The sequence below is a fragment of the Pygoscelis adeliae genome, unplaced genomic scaffold, assembly GCF_000699105.1.
Source record: "Pygoscelis adeliae isolate BGI_AS28 unplaced genomic scaffold, ASM69910v1 Scaffold155, whole genome shotgun sequence".
Taxonomy (NCBI): Eukaryota; Metazoa; Chordata; class Aves; order Sphenisciformes; family Spheniscidae; genus Pygoscelis; species Pygoscelis adeliae.
The window spans coordinates 3,977,091-3,997,161 of NW_008824932.1; the positions used below are offsets into that span (position 1 = coordinate 3,977,091).

The 20,071-nt window shown below is 44.1% G+C and overlaps 1 protein-coding gene and 1 long non-coding RNA gene across 2 annotated transcripts in view; both read left to right on the forward strand.

Annotated features, from left to right (window-relative positions):
- LOC103917858 (guanylate cyclase soluble subunit beta-2-like) overlaps window positions 1-12,603 on the forward strand; it is a 17,749-nt gene extending 5,146 nt beyond the window's left edge. Inside the window, exons 6-13 of the mRNA XM_009325056.1 lie at window positions 1,065-1,281; window positions 5,538-5,858; window positions 6,624-6,772; window positions 9,012-9,158; window positions 9,445-9,599; window positions 11,129-11,307; window positions 11,432-11,554; window positions 12,302-12,603. Of these exons, the coding sequence (XP_009323331.1) occupies window positions 1,065-1,281; window positions 5,538-5,858; window positions 6,624-6,772; window positions 9,012-9,158; window positions 9,445-9,599; window positions 11,129-11,307; window positions 11,432-11,554; window positions 12,302-12,453 (1,443 nt within the window). The 3' untranslated portion in view covers window positions 12,454-12,603. The remainder of the gene's footprint in view (window positions 1-1,064; window positions 1,282-5,537; window positions 5,859-6,623; window positions 6,773-9,011; window positions 9,159-9,444; window positions 9,600-11,128; window positions 11,308-11,431; window positions 11,555-12,301) is intronic.
- Window positions 12,604-12,896: 293 nt separating this feature from the next.
- On the forward strand, window positions 12,897-15,644 carry LOC103917859. The gene is made up of 2 exons (XR_663649.1): window positions 12,897-13,995; window positions 14,862-15,644. It is a non-coding gene; the product is annotated as an uncharacterized LOC103917859 (long non-coding RNA).
- The last annotated feature ends 4,427 nt before the right edge of the window (window positions 15,645-20,071 follow it).

Consider the following 20,071-nt stretch of genomic DNA (forward strand, 5'->3'; position numbering starts at 1 on the left):
GGTTGGACTCGATGATCTCAGAGGTCTTTTCCAACCTTAATGATTCTATGATTCTATGATTCTAACTGGACCCAAAAATCTCTTTATCTTCCAGGGGAGGACTGAGTCTCCTCTCCTGTGCACACATACTCTGCAGCAATGGAATTGCCTTTCCCTTCGCAGGGACTGCTCTGTGGCTGGTTTCCAACTAGCCTGGGTCCCCACCAAGCTGCAGTTCCTCTTGCTCCCAATTCCGTGCAGAGAATATTAGCTTAAGACAGGAGCAAAGAAAGGAGAAGCTGAGAATGGGACAGCAGAAGAAAGCTGAATACAGCCACTCAGGGAACGTGTTTTGGCATCACACTGATAGAGATTGCAGAGCACATAGTCTGATTTGTGCCACTGTCCACGTTAGCCGAAGTTCAGAGTTTTAAACCTTCCAAGACATCCAGTCAGCATAATTTGATAAAATTACTAGTGTGGAAAAAGGGCAAGTCCTGCACCCACTACTGGTAGCTACGTCAGAGCTTCAGTAACTCTGATGACAAGCAGTGAAGGCACGGTGGACATTTCTGCAGCAGTTAAGAGCTCATATATGGTCATGGGGCTAAAAGAGAATGACTAAACCTTTACACAGCAATCGTTAAGAGAAGGTAACCCATGGCATCCATTAGAAAATTAATATTTGCCAAGAACTTTTTTGCCATAGCTATTCTCTTTTGGAATGCAGGACATGCTCTGGTATCTCTGATTTTCTCTTGCAGCTACCTGTAAGGCTATTTGTTAGGCCGACACAAATGCAAACAAGGATAATAGCAAATAGTTTTGTTTTGTTTTTAACAATTGATAGGGAAGAGCATTTGGATAACAACACTCCTTTCTGGGGGCTTTGTCTTGCTATGAAGGACACTCATTCCAAGCTTTGCGGTAATACGCTAATAAGATAGAAACTTTGCTCAGAAATAAGCCATGCCGTATAGCAAGGCTAAGTGTGTGTACATGTATAAACAGTGATCAGCTATAGCTTGGCCTGAACCCAAACAAGATATGAATTATAACACATTGTCCATATTTTTCTTTTTAAGCTCAGAGTGAAGCAAGCTGGGGTGAGCATTCAAAAGATCGTACCTGGCCTTCAGACCACGGGCATCAGCTTGGATCACTATTTCAGTATCCTTCACCCAGAAGTACCCTTCACCATCTCTAGCATTCAGAAATTCATCAACAGCCAATTTGTTTTCCAGACTAGAAGAGAGATGATGCCAGAGTCGTGGAAACAACGGCCAATGCTAGAGCTGAGAGGTACTTCACTGTTTTCAATAGCATAAGTGTTCATATTAAATCAGGAATTGTGCTGGAGTTGAACCAGTGCCTTTCTGTGGACTCCTGGCTTCACATAAGTCCTATAAATGGCCTTGTCTTTGTGCAGTGAGGAGAGGATTAGATGGTTCTGTTTAGAGAAACGGTACTTTAAGATGCTTGTAGACAAATTCTGCTATTACCTCACCAGATTTTGAAGGCTTTCAGTCAGAAATAACAACTGCTCTCCCATTTGAAAGGCTTGGAAAGACAGTGGTTTTCTAACGCTGCAAACCCCACATCTTTCCTGAGTAATGGGGACAAGGCCAAGGGAGGATTAGATTGTTTTCTGAACCACCTGTGGCCTCAGTTATTCACAGAGTCGCAGAATCGACTCAACTCCAGTTGAGTTTGGAAGGGACCTCTGGAGATTGTCTAGTACACCCCCCCCTCAAAGCAGGGTCAGCTAGAGCAGGTTACTCAGGACCATGTCTAGTTGGGTTTTGAATACGTTCAAGGATGGAGACTGCACAACCTCCCTGGGTAACCCATTCCAGTGTTTAACCACCCTTACAGTGAAAAGGTTTTTTCTTACGTTTAAATGGAATTCCTGCATTTCAGTTAGTGCCCATTGTCTCTTGTTCTTTCACTGATACCACTGAGAAAAGTATTTTTTACTCCCTCCTATCAGGTATTTATACATATTGATAAGCTCCCCCCTGAGGCTTGTCTTCTCTAGGCTGAACAACCCCAGCTCTCTTAGCTTCTCCTTATATGACAGATGCTCCAAGCCTTCCCAGGTCCTCCATCCTTCTTGAAAACAGGAGTGACATTTACTTTGTTCCAGTCCCCAGGAACCTCCCCCAGTCACCATGGTCTTTCAAAACTAACTGAGAGAGGCCTCGCAAGGACACTGACCAACTCCCTCAACACTCCTGGATGCATCACACGAGGTCTCGTGGACTTCTGTATATCCAATTTGTTTAAATGTTTACTAACCTGAACTTCCTGTGGCGACGGTAGGTCTTCATCGCTCCAGACTTTCCCAGTGGTCTCAGGGCCCTGAGATTCCTGAAGGGTGATTCTTACCAGCAAAGACTGAAGCAAAGAAGACACTGAGTGCCTTGGACTTTTCCATATCCTTTCTCAGCAGATCCCTTGCCTCATTCAGCAGCAGGCCCGCATTTCCACTAGTCTTCCATTTGCTGCTCATATACCTGTAGAAGCCCTTCTCCAGGTGGGTTTTGGCTTTTTCAACCCTGTCTCTTCCTCCGGGGTGACTTGACCCAGCTTTCACCTCTTGTATTCTTTCTTTTTTATATTTGAGTTTAGTCGGGAGCTCCTTGTTCATCCATGCAGGCCCCTGCCATGTTTGCTTGACTTTCTGCACATCGGGATAGACCATTCCTGAACTTGGAAGAGGAGATCCTTGGAAATAAACCAGCTCTTCTGGACCCTTCTTCTTTCCAAGACTGTATCCCGTGGGATTCTTCCAAGCAGATCCCTGAATGAGACAAAGTCCAGTCTCCCGAAGTCCGGAGTTGCGATCTTACTTTTTTGCCTTGTTCACCCCTCGCAGGTTCCTGCACTCCACCATCGCACGGTCATTGCAGCCAAGGCTGCGCCCAGCTTTCACATCCATAGTTCTTCACTGTTTGTAAGTATCGGGTCTAGCAGGACACCTCCCCTCATCGGTCGCTTGTGTCGGGAAGCTCACCTGAGTCAGGGCCTCAGTGCACTTCAGATATCTCCTGAGCTGCTTGTGCCCTGCTGTGTTGTCTGTCCAGCAGGTATCAAAGTAGCTGAAGTCCACCGTCAGGCCTCTTGTCTTAAGAAGGTCTCATCTACTTTTTCTTCCTGAGCAGGGCATCTGTAGCAGAGACCCATCACAACGTCACCCACATTGGTCTGCCCTCTAATCCGTATCTAGAAGCTCTCAGCCGGCTCATCACGCAGCCCTGGGCAGAGCTCCACGCATTTCCCTTGCTCTGTCACATAAAAGGCAGCTCCCCATCCTTGCCTGCCTGTCCTTTCTAAAGAGTCTGCGTTCATCCTTTGCAGTACTCCAGGTGTGCGAACTACCCCACCAAGCCTCTGTGATCCCAATGATGTGGTGGCCCTGAAACTGCACACAGACCTCTAGTTCCTCCTGGTTTTTCCCCGTGCTGTGCACAGTTGTGTACAGGCACCTCGGAGAGGTGCCCAGTCCCGCCCCTTTCCCAGAAAAGGTACGAGAGTTTCCCCCGTAACGCTGCCCCATGAGTTTTTCTCTGCAGAGGTTAGAATCAAATATATAATGTAAGGCATTACTCGGGCGATTCCTGCAACGTGGTTGTATCGTCGCCCTTGGTTTTGGTTAGGCGTTCAATGCCAGTTGCCCTGTGAATCTCCCCAGCCCTCAGCTACGGCCTTCCGCTTCACTGGGGACCTGTGGCACGGACACAGTGCCAGCCCTCAGAGCCAGCTTCTGCTCGTGGAGCCACCGGGCTCAGCACGGGGATGCACTGAGCTGTGTAAAAGCAACTGTCCGTGTCTCCCCTCCCCGTAGCTCTACGCATCAGCCTGTGCACCCGACACAGAATCCCTTTGCGCCGCTAAGGATTCTCTTTGCCAAAGAAATTACTGCTTTGTACGTGGAGCAGCATTTTAAACGCAGCCGCCCAGCCCAGGCAGTGCCCGTTCACACATCTCGGGTTGCATCTTTGGCGCGTACAGACGACAACGAAAACGGGGGGTGAACCTCCCCGCAATAACACACCGCAAGCATCGCTCCTGCCAGCGCGCGCTTCCCGTCTGCCGGGCGAGGGGCGGGAAGGGGCAGGGGACGAGGGAAGGGCTGTGGCAAAGGCCTGGTAACATTGCTACGGCTGGAGGGAAGAAATGGCTTCCCCTGCGCCTCCACGCATTTCGATTCCTAAAATGTGAATACATGATTCATTCTTAATTTATGCCTTTGAGGGGAGTTATTTCCTACTGGCTGGGTTGCAAATGTGGATAAAAATAGATTAGTTAGCCGTGCTTTTATTTTTCGCAGTCGCATTTTCAGATTCGGATTTCTGTCTTCACGCCCCCGCCCCACAATGTTACATAAGAGTTTACCAGTTAAAATTATTTTAGCAGAAATGATATTTTATTATTTGCTTTATTTTTACTGGGAGGAATAAGTATGGAATGATTCTCTGCTTCGTGTAATTAACTATAACGACATTTGGTTTAAGTGTTCTGTGACCCCAATTTTCCTTCTCTGAACTATGTAATGCGACCTAATTTTCCCTTCTCTCCTTTCGCCTTTACATAATGAGTGTCAAATCTGGTATTCCTGCGATTCAGAAAAAACTAAGAGTTTAGGGAGACCTTGAAAAAAGTGATGTCACCAAAACAAGGAACTTTAACTAGTCACAGGTACAATTTTACATCCTCTTACGCTGTCAGGGTTAATTCACGTGGTATCTCTGATGTTCCAATCCTGTTAAGTTTTCAAGCTGCTCCTCCAGTTGCCCTGGGGGTGGGGTGAGAGAGAAAGAAAGAAATAGGAATTCCTGGATTGCTGTTCAGAAACCAAGGGTACTTATGAAGCAAATAAAGAATAATAAGAATAATAATAAAACATAAAAAAATCAAACCCATAACCAAATCTCAACAAAGAAAACAAAAACTCAATCCCCCACCAAAAATCCCTTCTACCTTTCAGGCATTTTTGTCCCTGCTTATTTAGATGATCATAGTGACTGAAAGCTGCAGCTTCCAGGAAGGAAGGCTCCATTGACTTTCCTGGGGCCACGTTTTACCCACTGTGAAATTAAACTTTAAATGTTTCACTTAATCATTGTGAGTCTCAGTTCCCCTGTGCATGATGCTGACTGGCTTCAGGAACAGCTCAAGAACTGAGAGGAGAGGAGAGGAGAGGAGAGGAGAGGAGAGGAGAGGAGAGCAGAGGAGAGGAGAGGAGAGAGGAGAGATGTGAGCACTGGGGTTCCTCGTAAAAAGGAGGGACCTGAAGCGTGGTTGGGCTCTGCCTAGCAATTGCAATGAGTGAGTGACTGCTTTCTGGGTCCTGAATTTTTTTGATGTGGCTGGTGTACCTCCTCCAAACAAGTTCATCTCTAATTCCAGGAAACAGAGTAATTCCTGTGATGACCCAGACCCTACAAAAAGCCACTGTCCTTAGAACTCGTCCCCTAAAATTAACATCAGTAATACTGAGCATCACGTGAAAGTCCAAGCTGCTGAAAACTCTTACCGACGCTTCTTTCAAACAGGCCAGATGATCTGGATGGAGTCCCTGCAGTGCATGCTCTATCTCTGCTCACCTTTGCTTCGCACCTTGCATGAACTGGAGGAGCGACAGATGCACATTGCAGACATTGCACCTCACGACGTGACCAGGGATTTGATTCTTCTCAATCAGCAGCGACTGGCAGAGATGGAGCTCTCTAACCAGCTGGAGAGGAAGAAGGAAGAACTGCGGGTACTGTCGAAGCACCTGGAGGAAGAGAAGAAAAAGACTGAAGCTCTGCTCTACGCCATGCTTCCTCAGCACGTGGCCAACCAGCTGAAAGAGGGGAAGCGAGTCGAGGCAGGTGAATGAACAGGATGCATTCGTGATGCATGATTCATGCACCAGGTGATGGTGATAGAGAGACCGGGGGGCTGGCACAGCCCCATTGCCACTATCGTGGAGTACATTCTCTACTTGGTGACATTCGTAGGTAGGAGGAGGACCACAGACCCTTAGTCTCGCTGATGATAAAGATCAGACTATTCTTTCAAACACAGCTTTGGAAGCTATTTGCCAAAATTGTTCCTTAGGAGGTGAAAGGTGGTAGCAGCTGCCCATTCAGGGAACAAAATTCAGCGTTTCAGCAGCAAACTGAGATTCTGTTTTTAACATGGGTGTGCAGGGAAACGAGAGCTCAAAAATGAAAGGAATAAAGAAATTGGTCTTCCCTAGAAAATTCTCTTAGTTCCTCGATGCTATCTATAAACCTAGAATCATCATGATTCCCATTGTTATTAAGGATAGCAAGTAAGAATATGTTTACATTCCCTTTAGTAAGCACATACATGAAGTTAGAGGTAAAGAGGTAAGTATATCCTGAATATGGATGGACAAATGGATGTATTCAAATGTCTGGACCGTTTGAGATGTGCGATGGTTCTTATATTGGATACACTCTTATATCGACATCTCTCTTTCATATCAGCACCCGTATATGAGCGTTACAACTGATAGGTCATATTCCTAAAAGAGTGATGAGAAAGTAATCTTTGCAAAACAGGTCTCAAACAGATGTCGTGGTTGTCCAGCCGTTGCAAGTACTTAGTGCTGGTCTTTCTGCTCACAGGAGAGTTCAAGGAGTGCACTATATTGTTCAGCGATGTTGTGACCTTTACCAACATTTGTGCCCAATGTGAGCCTATTCAGATAGTTCTCATGTTAAATTCAATGTACCTGCGATTTGACAGACTGACCACGGTGCATGATGTGTACAAGGTATGTGCCGATCGATAAAGGCTGTAGAAATAGTCTGGAAAAAGATTTTCTTGTTGATATTTCGGGTTTTTTTGTTTTTAAATGCACTTAAATCCTCTCCCCCCAGCATGATTTTTGATAAACCATAAAATATTGCACATTTGTAGTGGCCACACAGAGAAATTAAAAAACAGACAGAGGTGTGATTAAATATGTTTAAAATTTTCAGACAGGAATGTAACTTCTATCATGGGCTAGAGTCTCTTTCCACAACGCTAACACCAGAACGGCTGTTCTTTCATACATCTCTCTCCTCTCTCAAACGTCTACCCAACATGACAGGATATCCTACTTTATGGACCAATTTGAATCATTTTCCTAGTTCTTTTATTCCAACCTGTTGTAAATAGGTCACTATGTCATTAAGTGTCTCCTTTGGTGGGAAATAACATCATAAACAATACCCAGATAATACCTAGGCTTTGTTTTGCTTCACGGAGGGAGATCTTGGGCAATGGTATAGATCTGCTGACCCCAAAGAGCATTGGTTAGATCTAGACTGTAACGTACGTGTTGTCTCCAAACCGTGCTGGAAGGATCAGAGCCCTGGTTGACATATAATAATAGCGTTATTAACATCTCCAGAGCTACCCAGATTTGACGAGCTGAAGAGCAAGTCCTCAGTTTCTGTCTGTCCCCAGCACATTAAATATTTAGGAAGGCAGAAATAGTAAAGGGTGGAATCCAAATCTCAGTCATTCCTTGCTCAGGCGAGGCATGCAGTTCATCCCGCAATAAATTGTACTGGGAAATCAGAAGCATTTCTGCCTTGGCAAGGAAACTGTATTCAATAATTGAAGCATCCAGGATATGGCCAACAGCTCTCAGGATAAATTAGTGTCATATTCTATCTAAATCATCCATCATGAGTAAATTATCTGTCACTGTAATAATCTCCTTTTGATGCCTGTATATAACTCCTATTAATATTGAAGGAAGTTGCTAGGGTCCAGAGAGGGAGGACAAGATTACTATTTCAGGGAATTGAGAAAGAAATGAAATATTGAAATTGATCAAAGAAACTTGGCCCAAGCTTATAAATATCTGAAGTTATGAATAAATCTTGTTAAATTAAATCTCCTACCACGGCTGAAAAATAATTAGGGTATCTATTTGCATTAGTAGCTTTTTACAGTTGTTTTTAACTTGTTACAGAAAATTGCTGGCATTACTGTGGGGTTGGCTATCTGATAGAAGGCACGTACAGGAACACATTTTTCGAGACTAATGCGCCGAACAGTTTTAAGTCATCACGTTAATGAACGAACCCAAAGACGAAATTATGTTCCCGCTCTCCTATTGGTGTTCATTTTTAAGAAATCCAATTAGTCTAATTTAAACTGATCTCTTATTTACTGATGGTAAATGTAACAATGAAGTCTCATAAGGGGAGTTTAGAAAATTTCCTTACCGTGTAACAGTCTTTTACGGTGAATTTTAAAGGTTTGAGAACTCTCTGTTTCAAACAGGCCTATTCTATTCCCAGCAAAATCTCTGGTACAGGGACAAACCCCAGAGTATTTCTCAGGTGCCTTGTCAGGCACTTCAAGGAGACTGGGTGCCTGGAGGAGAACGAACCCTTCAGTATTTGTCTCACGGGCTGCAGCGTGTTGTGGGAAAACACCTGGTTGGAAGGAAGGATGCTCCCGAGCTGCTTAGTTCACACTTTGCATTCTCTGACATCCTGGAGATTGGAGTTTTCTTAATTTCATGTGAAGCCCTTATTAATAATCACCAGTGAATATGCTCCCTTGCTTTATTGTGACTTTTTAAAAAACAAGTCTCTTTTGAAAAAGAAATACGCTTTTAGCACCAATTGTGAGTTAGAGCTCATTAATAGCAGTCAGCTATCGGATAGCCTCCTGGCTCAGGAGTCTGTGCCCAGGGACAGCCCTGGGTAAGAGGAAGGCAAAAAGCCTGACACTTTCACAGCATCCCTTACTCCTTAGGGTCTCTCACGCTGATACCTAAAATGGGTCAAGTAAGCAGGGACAGAATGCATTGAAATTTTTAGTGTGGAGTCAAGGAAAGGATCCCCGTCTCAAGGAAACTCGCACGTGCTAGAGCTTTTTAGTGATTGGAAACATCTTTTAGAAGAAAAGGGGAGTTGGTGCAGGTGGAGAAGAGCCCCAAAGAGCAAAGCACTAACCTGAGCAAGATATATATGGCATGTTCACACGCTTGTCCCTCTCAATTAAAGGTGGAGACAATTGGAGATGCCTATATGGTAGTAGGTGGGGTCCCTGTGCCTGTACCCACTCATGCTGAGCGAGTTGCTAACTTTGCCTTGGGGATGATAATAGCAGCTAAAGGAGTGCAGAACCCAGTTTCTGGAAATCCTATCCAAGTAAGTTGTTAACGCAAAGATGCATGTGTGGCTGTCTGCTTCTTGGGTTGGGCTTCTGGTTAACGTATTGCAGGAGGACGTCAAAGAGCTGCTTCTGACTCCTCTGTGACTTTGGGCAAGGTCCACATGGGTACTTTCACTAAGAGTCTCTCCCTGTGGATATTTGATATTTTACTGGTGTCCCGTGTGGTGTTAGGATGAACTTTTAGGTGGCTGGATAGCATTAAGAAAGACGTTAAATAACAAGTGACATTTTGGGGGGTGTGTGTTTTATGTCTTTGTAAAGATTAGAGTTGGGATCCATACAGGTCCTGTCTTGGCTGGAGTTGTTGGAGAAAAGATGCCTCGTTATTGCTTGTTTGGAGACACGGTGAATATAGCTTCCCGGATGGAGAGTCACGGTGTCCCGAGTAAAATTCATCTAAGCTCCAGTGCCTATCAGTGAGTAACTATGATGGAAACTTTGGCTGTTAAAAGCTGTGCTAAAACGCACTGCCTTGGCAGCTGCAGCTTTCAGCGTAGATGATGCTGTCTTCAGTCACTGATTTATGCAGCTTGCTTACAAAGAAAAGTCACTGCTTACGAAGAGTTTTGTGTGTTTGATTATTTCAAAAGCACTTGTATATGGAGACAGAGGTTTGAGAGTCTCGATCCTAGAGAGCAAAATATGGGGAAAAAATAATTGTGATATAGCTTATTTGGAAGTACCGATAGAGTGACGTAGATGCTAGAAAGACAGTCAGAACATTTAATTTGACATCCTGCGTAAGAAAAGCTTTAAAATCTCTCTGATTCAGAGCACAACAATTTGTGGCGTAACAGTTCTATTTGCACTTACTAAGGATTAACTGCATAACCCACTATCCTATTCGTGCAGTGAATAATTTACTTTCCTAAAACTCATGTCACTAAAAATTAAATACTACATTTTCAAGAATTTTATGTATGCATCAAATACGTATGCAAGAGGTTGAAGTGAAGACAAGCTACAGAGGAGGAGTACAAAAACATTGTCTGGGCATTCGGAAAGCCAGAGCTCAACTAGCATTGAAATGGGCAAGGAAGGTTCAAAGGCAGTAAGAGGAGCTTCTGCTATGTGAGCAGAAAAGTATAAATGGAAACGTGGACCTGCTGTGGCAGGTGATTTAGTGACGGTGCCCTGAATAAAGGCTGAGTTACTCAAGGCCTCTCTTGCCTCGGTCTTCACTGACGAGGTCTTCAAGGTCCCTGCACCTAGAGTCAGGATTCAAGGAGTAGGTGAAGTACCAGTATTAGAAGAGGATCAGATCAGGGGTCTTTTGAGAAACCTCAGTCTGTAGGAGTGTATGGGAGCAGATGGGATGCCTCCAAAGGTAATGAGAGAGCTGGGTGATGGCATTACAGTGCTGCTGACCGTCATCTTGGGAAGGTCATGAAGATCAGCACCGTAGCAACTGAACAAAGCCAGATGTTACACCTATATGGAAAAATGGCAAGGAGGACAGGCTGGGAACTATAGGCTGGTCAGCCTCATGTCAGTCCCAGAGAAAACCAAGTCCTTTCGGAAACCATTTTTGGACACGTGAAGAAGGCAATTGGGAATAGCCCAGTCTGGATTTACCATGAGTAAATCATGTTTGACGAACCTGATTGCCTTCTCTGATGAAATGACTGGAGATAGTTCTGTCTACCTGATACTGGCTACCTCAGTTCTTAATTTCTATTTACTGGTCAATAAGAACCCTCCACCGTACTGAAGTATTTGACTCTGTGATCCATTGATTTTTGATCAGGCTGTACGTGTAAAGCTATGAAAGCACAGCAGGCTTCAATAAACAGTCGAAACAAACCCTCAGTTGCTCACGGATCAATACGGTTTTTCCTGGACTGTTGTGATTTGATTACTTCGATTACAATAGCTCTTCTAAAACACCAGTATCATTTTTGCTAATCTTGAATTTTCATGTGTCATTTTGCTTCTGATATTTTAGGTGCCTAAAATACAAGAATTTTGAGATGACTGGAAGAGGAGAAATAGAAGTAAAAGGCAAAGGGAAAATGCACACATACTTCCTCATTAGAAATAAGACTGCAACTGAGAATGAGATTATGGGAAGGCCAATGAAAGACTTGGATTCGGGCCATGAATCTGTTCAGTCCTTTCAAGAAGGTAGGACTGAAGCAATACCAAGTTGTCATCAGCCAGGTAGAGTCAACTCGACATACCTTTCCCTCCTTGAACAAATGAACATTAATACAACTCAATTAAATATCCTTTTCTCTTCTTCTTTCAGTTACTCAGACTCAGCCAGAGAAGGACCAGAGCCCGGCCATTGCAATGAAGTATATTGATGGCCCCACAGATGCACAAAACAGCCTCAAAAGAAGAAATCAAGCAAAAATTGCGGATTTAACAGGTAGTTATTTAGTTACCATCTAGCAAAGACAACAGAACTAGGAAGTAACTGAGGCTTAATCTTGCAGCTTCGTTATATTCCTCTTCTGAATAACCATTGTTTTACTCAAGAAATTTGAAACTGACCGTTGTGCATACTGTTTAGGGCCAAAGAAATTCACCTTCAGAGCAATCCCGGGTGTTAGCTGCGCGCTAGGGAGAAAGAAGCTGACATAGCTGTCAAACCCCAGAGTCCTTCTGGCAGTGCAGACAGAGCGGGTAAAATGTTAGACAGCTTTTCACATGGACAGACCCAACTGTTCGTGTACACATCTTTTCCTAGAAAAGCTGTCATTATTTGTAGTTATGGGGAAGCCCTTATCGACTCAAGCCTGAGAAAGAGAGACCTCACTGGCTGTGCAGCCTGGCAGTCCTCAAGCCAGTCTCCTCCAGGAGTCAGAAGGATTTATTGCCATGCCCATGCTCTGCAACCAAAGTTCATCCTCCTTTGAAGTAGCTGATACTGAAAGAGAGAGAACGGATTTGATGCCATGACAGTCCAATCTGCTGCAGCAAGTCTTGTAATTCTATTTACGTGTTTTGTGGATTTTATACAGACTAAGTATGTTGTCACTGATTACTAGAAAATATTTTACTCCCTTCCCTCCCACCTGCTTAGACGTGGTAGTTAATCTAGTATATGGTGTGCTGACAAACAGAAACCTCTACGGTCATTAAAAACTCACGCTGAAGGAGTGTTTCCTTTCAGGCAAAACTTATGATTCCAAAAGCGATGGCAGTCTCCATGGCAACCAGCAGGCAGATGATGGTCCTTGTCCTCTAAACCGGGGAAGAGTCATACCTGCTACTGAAGAGGCACAGATTAGGAACGTTCGCTCTAATTTTTGCACTTTACTCTAAGTTTCTTACTTTTTACATTAAACAGAGCAATTTTATTATGATTTAGTGCATTTTGCTGTTGTGGGACTGATTTTGTATATCAAGTACCACATGATTTTGCAAAAAAAAAAAAAAAAAAAAAGACATTTCATCACAGTTTTCAGCAAAAGAAAACAATGGAGGATATTTTTTTTTTAATCAATCTACATGTGCCATATAGTACTCCCAGTGGAGAAGGAAACCACCGCGAGATGCTTTGAAGATGTATTTTTCAGCCTCTGCCACGTCTTCGAATATCCCTATGTAAAAATCACTTTTTGAAAAAAAAAAAAAAAAAAAAAAAGACATTTCATCACAGTTTTCAGCAAAAAGAAAACAATGGAGGATATATTTTTTTTAATCAATCTACATGTGCCATATAGTACTCCCAGTGGAAAAGGAAACCACCGCGAGATGCTTTGAAGATGTATTTTTCAGCCTCTGCCACGTCTTCGAATATCCCTATGTAAAAATCACTTTTTGGTATCTCGCGCAGCAATTGAGAAAGAGGTGACTCATCCAGCTGGAAATACTCCTACTCAAACGGGCACTTGCCATAAAAGAAACATTCCCTGAAGTGACCATCTGTCTTGACTTCAGCACAGCCAACAGCTTCCCCGTGTAAGGCTAGCAGAGTTTGATCTACATTTTAACTGCCACGACAGTTTAATCTCTTAACAGGTCATTTGTTGGGTAAAGGCATTGTGCGGTGGAAGTGCAGAATAGATCTAATACAACCTGTATTCCTCCACCCTGAAGAGAAAAAATCGTGTACTCTGTAGCACCCAACAGTAAAAACAACATCTGCGACGTTCGAACCAGCTGTCCACGCGGTGCTTAGGTGATCGTAGAAGGACATGCACGTAGTAAGGTTACGTAGCATCGAATTCATGACAACACTGAAGGACTGCTCAAGGCCTATGAACTATTTCAGACCTTCAAATGAGTTGCAAGTTTATTTCTCATTTTCTCACCCCAGCTAAACAAAAACAAAGTTTCAGGACTACAGAGGGAGCCTGTCCGTGCTGGAATTAATGTCGTTAACGTCACTGAAAATAACAGCGTTAAAGATCAACATCACTTAACCTGGTGTCACAGGCTCCTCAGCTGAATTACTTCCATGCCGATATATTCTTAGATTATGCCTGATCAGAAATGGCGGAGAAAAATTGAAGTTTAGCTGTCAGGGATTTAAGATGTAGGAGCAAAAATACAATGGGTGTAAAGGTTGTGGACAATTTGGCGCATCATAAATTGTGCTCTCACTCCTATAAACGTAGCTTGGAGTAGGTGGAATGTGCTTGTACTGGGTGACTTTGACAGGAGATGTGCCCCGCACGCCGATTTATTACCTTTGGGTGTGGATTTGTTGTCTAAGGATGCAAGCATGAGACCCATTTGAACTTTGAGCAAGAACTCACTGGAGAAGATGATAACGTTACTCCTCTGTTACAGTCTGGAGCATCACATTTCCACCTCCGTGGCTGCAGCAAGAGTGAGGGTCTTTAAACACCAGACAGAGAGGTAAGACTGATGAAAGGCATCTCCTCCTCTCTATAGTATAACAAGATGAAATTTCACCTGGTTAGATTTTCTTTTTACATCTCTGAGACAGTAGCTCCCTTGTCTGGGTGCTCTACAGCTCTGTCTACGTCAGCAAGTAGTGCAGACCAGTAGAGGAGGACGTGTAGAGCGAAACCATCAGTGCTGTTGTCCATGCTATAGGTATTTCAGAGGGCTTGCTAGTGTGGTCCCACGCACCGAATACCTGTTAGCTTTTGGAGCACCTTATAAGCACATCCTCTGACGTAGTTTTATCTGCAAGAGACCCATTCGTGTGCTTTGAGACCACTCTACAATGTGAAATGAAGTACGGTAAGTGGGTTTGACCAGGAAATTCACTCGGGAGGGTACTCCTGACTCTGACTAAAATGCTGATGTAGACGCACCCTTTGACATTAGCACTTTCCACGGTACGGCTGAGCAGCACCCTTCTGGGAGAGTCCAGTTTTATGAATGGCAGATTTTGCTATCTAGGCACTGTTCGTTATTTTGGCGAGGGCGGGATCTACTGGAGGTTGAAGATGCATCTGAGGATTATTATTGTTGAGTATCAAGATTTTAAACACTTGACCGTGTGCTGCCCTCAGACACACAACGTCTAAATTTCACCTTCATCCTCAGTAACTCCTCCCCACCGCTCCAGTGCTCATGGCTTCGCGCTTCTGTATTATGACCATAGCTTTAAAAAGACTTTCCTAAAGAAAGATAATACCCAATTTCTCTCTCACTTACTATGATGTAAATGTGAAGTAACAGTTAAATCGGCACTATCCCACTGATTTAAGTCGAGAATCAACTCTGACAAGACTTCTTTGTCTCCAACCTAGAGACGCGTTTCACTACCCTTGGCTAGTCGTGCTGATGGAACAGAGAACACGTCATTTAACAAATGGCAGTGGTGGACTCCGTCTTTATCGGCTGTCACTACGGAGATACAAAGCCACTTAGCCCCAAGCACAAGTGTGACACAGGAGTGTACATCTCTCAGTGGCCGGCGCTAACGCAGGAGGGAACCTCTTGCTGTCCCAGCTGCTCTTGCAGTCCCGTACCTGCGTGGCTGAACACCACTGACCACCTCTCCGAAAGGAAGAATTTCCAGCTGGAAATTGTCCAACAGGCCTGGCCATCAGTGAATAGGGCTTAGTATATATTCCAGGGTTTAATACAGATATATTCCAGAGTGGTTTTAGGTTTTAGAGCTCCTCTGACTTGTATGGATCCTCTTGGGAAGAAGAAAGAAAAGGACCATGGCTTAATAGCTGCCTGCATCTCTCTGTCCAAATTTTAACACTTGCTTTGCTTATAGCTGCCCTTTTTGCACGGAGTAATCTATGAATGTTTAATATTGGAATGTTTTAATTGCCAGTAAGTGCTCCATGGTAAGTTACTTCATGCTGTACTGTGGTAAAGCTGATGTGCTCAGTGGTTTCTCTGTGGCCTCTGCTACAATCTGGTTCTCCTGGAGATGCAAAGCTAGGTCAAATCCATGCAACTGCTTTTAAAAATTAATGTGCCTGTGCATCATCATGTGTTCTTAAATCTGTGGGCACTGCTAAAGACTGCAAAAATATAATTCAAAAATAAATCTTTCCATTAATATACTGATTGCCATTGTCAATGACTGCTTTGATTCCTTTTCCTCTTTCCCCTTCCACCTTTTCAGTTCTTTTTCCCTATAAGTATCCGAAAGTTTAAGACCATTATACCTCTAAAAAATATCCAGTGAGTTTAATTTCTTGACCATACACAAAGTTACATGTATTTGTGTGACATCAGAATCAGCAGCCCACTACAACTGACATTGTCATATGCTTACTAATACGCAGTCTTGGGGTCGCTGGCCTATCCTACACAAAAAGGGTGGGAGAAGAGAATTCCCACTGCTGCTTCATGGAAGCTGAGGCTTAGAAGACTTAAAAGTTGAGACTTTTGAAAGCTGTCTAAAGCGTATGGATTCCCAAATCCCATTAAATCTGGTGTTCAAACATGAATTGTCAAAAGCTTGTGTACCTTCAAGGTCTAGGGGCCAGATTTTCAAAGACGTTTGTTGTTACTTTGCTAAGTGAAATCAACTGGATTTAAGTACTTAACTGAACACATATGCACCGTCTAGTTTCTGACAATGAAGCTTTCTTTAAAACATTTAAAAAGGACTTCCCTGTAAATGCCTTCTAAAATGAGCTGTTCAGTTAACTTTCCAAACTGTAACCTCGTTTGCTGGAAGTCATCGATTCATTACTTCTGACATTACAATGCAGCTCTGTATGGACCCAAGCTGAACATCAAAATCCACCAATAAAATAGCAGTGAAATTGAAATTGTTACTTCATTGCTGAGAGTATATTAAAAATGTACTTGAATAAACAGAACATGGTGAATTTCAAAATGAAAAAAGGGGCACAGATTTTTATACAAGTATACAACATCACGGAAAATCCAGAAGGGATTTTTTTCCACCAGGTCTCTGCTTTCAGTTTTGAAAGCTCAAGAGTTTAAGAGTTGAGATGAAAAGCTTCCTTAAAGTTATCGGTACAAACATCTACTGTTCATGCATTCTCTGTACAACATTCAGTCATCAGTGCTGCCTGTACATAAAGAAATAGCAACGTGCAGTATTTTGGTTCCATAAATACTTGTGATCAAAATAAACATGTGGGACACTATCTTTACTCATATGACTAGGAACTAACAAGCACGCCTCATTTTTTACAAGCTGTTTGTAGATCTTTCTCACATTTATTTTCTACCTGTTTGCTGAATTTCTGCTAATGCTTTTTGAGCCGAGCCGTGCTGAGAAGCCGTTCCTGAAAAATTCTGATAGTCACAATTCTTCCTATTTTGACTTGGTGTACAGCCTTTAGTCTCTGGCTGGATGAACACACCCAGCCAGAAACAGATTTATAGTCACATCTTCATACTGATTAGTACTTACTCTCCCCTGCGCTCCCTTAGAGGTGAACCCCGGATGGACATAAACAGTCATTGCCAAGCTTTGCAGGAATTCAGAGCAACGTTAGCTGACTCTGTAACGCCTTCTTAACTTTGCTGTATCAGTACCGTGAAGTTTTGAAGCTTTACATACAGAGGGAACCTCACAGGCTCTTTAATAGCTCTTTTTTTGTCATTTGCATCAAATAACCTTTCTGGCAAGGGAATCGGCAAACGCAAGCGGTGACGCGGTTTCCGCTTTTCGTGACAAACACACCGACGCCAGCTTCAACGCCCTGTTTACAGCAGTCCTAAGGTGAGGGATCCTTGCGACATGTTGCGCAGAAGCTACTTTGTGGAGGTACCTTTTGCTATCGCGTGGCTTCATCGCGGTGTATGGGCTTCCAGCCGGCTTTGCCCTGGCTTCCGTTTCCACGCTAAACGTCGGGCCAGTGACCCGAAACACAGGCTGGGTGATTCTCTGCAGGCATCCTGCCAAAGTGTTTTGCAGGAAAGGAACCTGACACACAGCTATCATTTAAGGCCAATTTATCTCGAGAATCAATGGGCCTTTAAAAATTCACCAGCTCACATATCCTTTTCAGCGATGGTGGTTAACTGTTTTGTGCTCTGATTTTGTGGGCTTTTGAGGGAACCTTGCTTTTCAGCGTATGATGACATATCCATTGGTAAGAGGAAACCAACAGCCTTTACTTTACCCCTGGAGAAAAATGAGAAAGCATTATGAGGATTACAAATGTATAAAACGTGCAAAGAAAGTAAAAAGAAAAACCCCCGCAAGCAAAAGGAAAAAGCTTTCAGCACTTGCACGCTGCGTGGAGGCAGGATTTCGTGCCCCGCTGGGATGGGGTTCACACGGTCTTCCCGAGGGACCCCGCGTAGTGTTGTCTGCCTGTCTGCTGGAAGCATCTGCCTGTTTCCATCGAGCCTCGCATCTCTCCAGCGGCACCCAACGCGTGTGTACAAAGCTGTGCGTGTACAGAGCCCTCGGGGTGCACATGCACCCACACGGACCCAGGGGGTCCTTCAGTGGCTTTGTGTGTGTATGCATCGGTAGCCAGCTCTGCGAGCGGGTGCGAGAGCAGCGGTTTCCAAGCGGTGAGTGTGCTTTTGATAAATTACACCGACTGCGAAAGCAGAGGGAGAAACGTGCTCCTTCATCTGTCCCGAAAGTGGTTGTGTGGCAAGTAAATGGGTTGGGTTTTGCAGAGCTTTGGGTTTTGTTCTGGCTCTCCGCTGCGATTGCTGTCAGCTCACTCAGGCCCTTGAGGAGCACAAGAAAGGAAAAGCACGAAACTGTGAAAGTATTTATTGATGCTTACTGGAGGGTGTCCCGCAGGGTGGAGGACCTCTGCGATTTCCTCGCCCCTTCTGACCTGCCAATTAGACCTGTCCCACTGGAAGGTGAAACCATCAGGCCTGCACACCCCAACGGTGACATTTGTACCAAACGGGCCTTGTACCTTTTGTAATTTTACTATAATAGCCCTGAAAACAATTCTCAGCCTCTCTTATCCTGCCCAGCGTATTCAAATATTTAGTCTTTTTTTTTTTAATTTTCCCCAAAAAGTGGGAATCGTGTGGTATAAATAACGCTTTAGATTATACGAATGAAAATGTCCTAGACATGCAAATTAGTGATTATTTGTTAGCAGTGCTGTTATTTTATTACTTGGCTGCAACTGCACTCTAGATAAATCCAAGGTGCTACCTCTAAAGAGTTAATTTGCAAGCAGAAATATTCAGCATCACATATAGGATTATAGCTTTGGAGCAAAGTGTGAGAAAATGACGGTAAACAAAGGATAGAAAAACCTGTCATGGCCCAGCATGCTGGGAAGCAAAAATGTCGTCGCTGTAAAAAATTAAGCTTAATTAGCTCGCTGAACTCATTGCCACAAATAATCCTACTAGTTCAAAGCTTACTAAGATTTCTGTCTGTGTTAGACCTTTGTGTATATAAGGGAAACATCCACCGATACGACCAGAAAATATGTTTGGGTTTTTTTTTTTTTCACATAAGGAACACAAAGCTTCATGCTTCAGGATATCACCCAGTCTATAGAGGGGGTGAGGTAAAAAGCTTTTTCTATAGCCGTTTCTTCTAAAGCGGCCAACGTTGAGGAGACATGAGTCACGGTGCCACGCTCACCGCTGTTCAGAGCTGACAAGGCAGCTCGAAAGACAACGATCAAATAATCAGCACTGTTCCTTTGGCTGCTGGGTAATCGGTGCTTTGAAACCTGTAGGTCCCAAGGCATTAGTTGTAACAGAGCCACGTTGCTGTTTCGATTGCTTTGAAAACTCTCCTTCCCCTTATGAGAAAGCAGCAGCATTTGCCGCTGCCGTTCCTGCTCCTGCACACGGACCACGCGTTTCCTAACACGCACGCCTTCCACGTGAGGTGGCTTCAGGGCAAACCTCTCGGAAGCGTTTATGCGCTCTGAGAGTCTTAAGTTTCCCCGAACCCAGTGAATATATGCTGAAATCCAGAGTTACGGGGTCAGGGTGCTTTTGAAAACGATACGAGTTCCCTGCCAGGGACTAAATTTAGGTGTTTAAATGCTGTAAAACATCTGACCCTCAAATGTCCTTACAAGAAAACCTAGATGCCTATGAAAACTTGACTTTGTTGTCCCCTCCAGCCTCTCAGCGAGGAGCTGGGTTCCTCTCAGGGTTTGCACGGGGCGTGCGAGGGGCTGTGCACTGGTCTGCTGTGAGGATGCGTTGCTGTGTGAGGGTGTGGGCTGGTTGTGGCTGGGATAGAGTTAAATTTCTTCACGGTAGCTGGTATGGGGCTGTGTTTTGGATTTGTGCTGGAAACAGCGCTGATAACACAGGGATGTTTTCGTTACTGCTGAGCAGTGCTGACACACAGTCAAGGCCTTTTCTGCCTCTCACCCCACCCTACCAGCGAGCAGGCTGGGGGGGCACAAGAAGCTGGGAGGGGACACGGCTGGGACAGCTGACCCCAACTGACCCAAGGGATATCCCACACCATATGGCGTCATGCTCAGCACATAAAGCTGGGGGAAGAAGGAAGGGGGGGGAAGTTCAGAGTGATGGCGTTTGTCTTCCCAAGTCACAG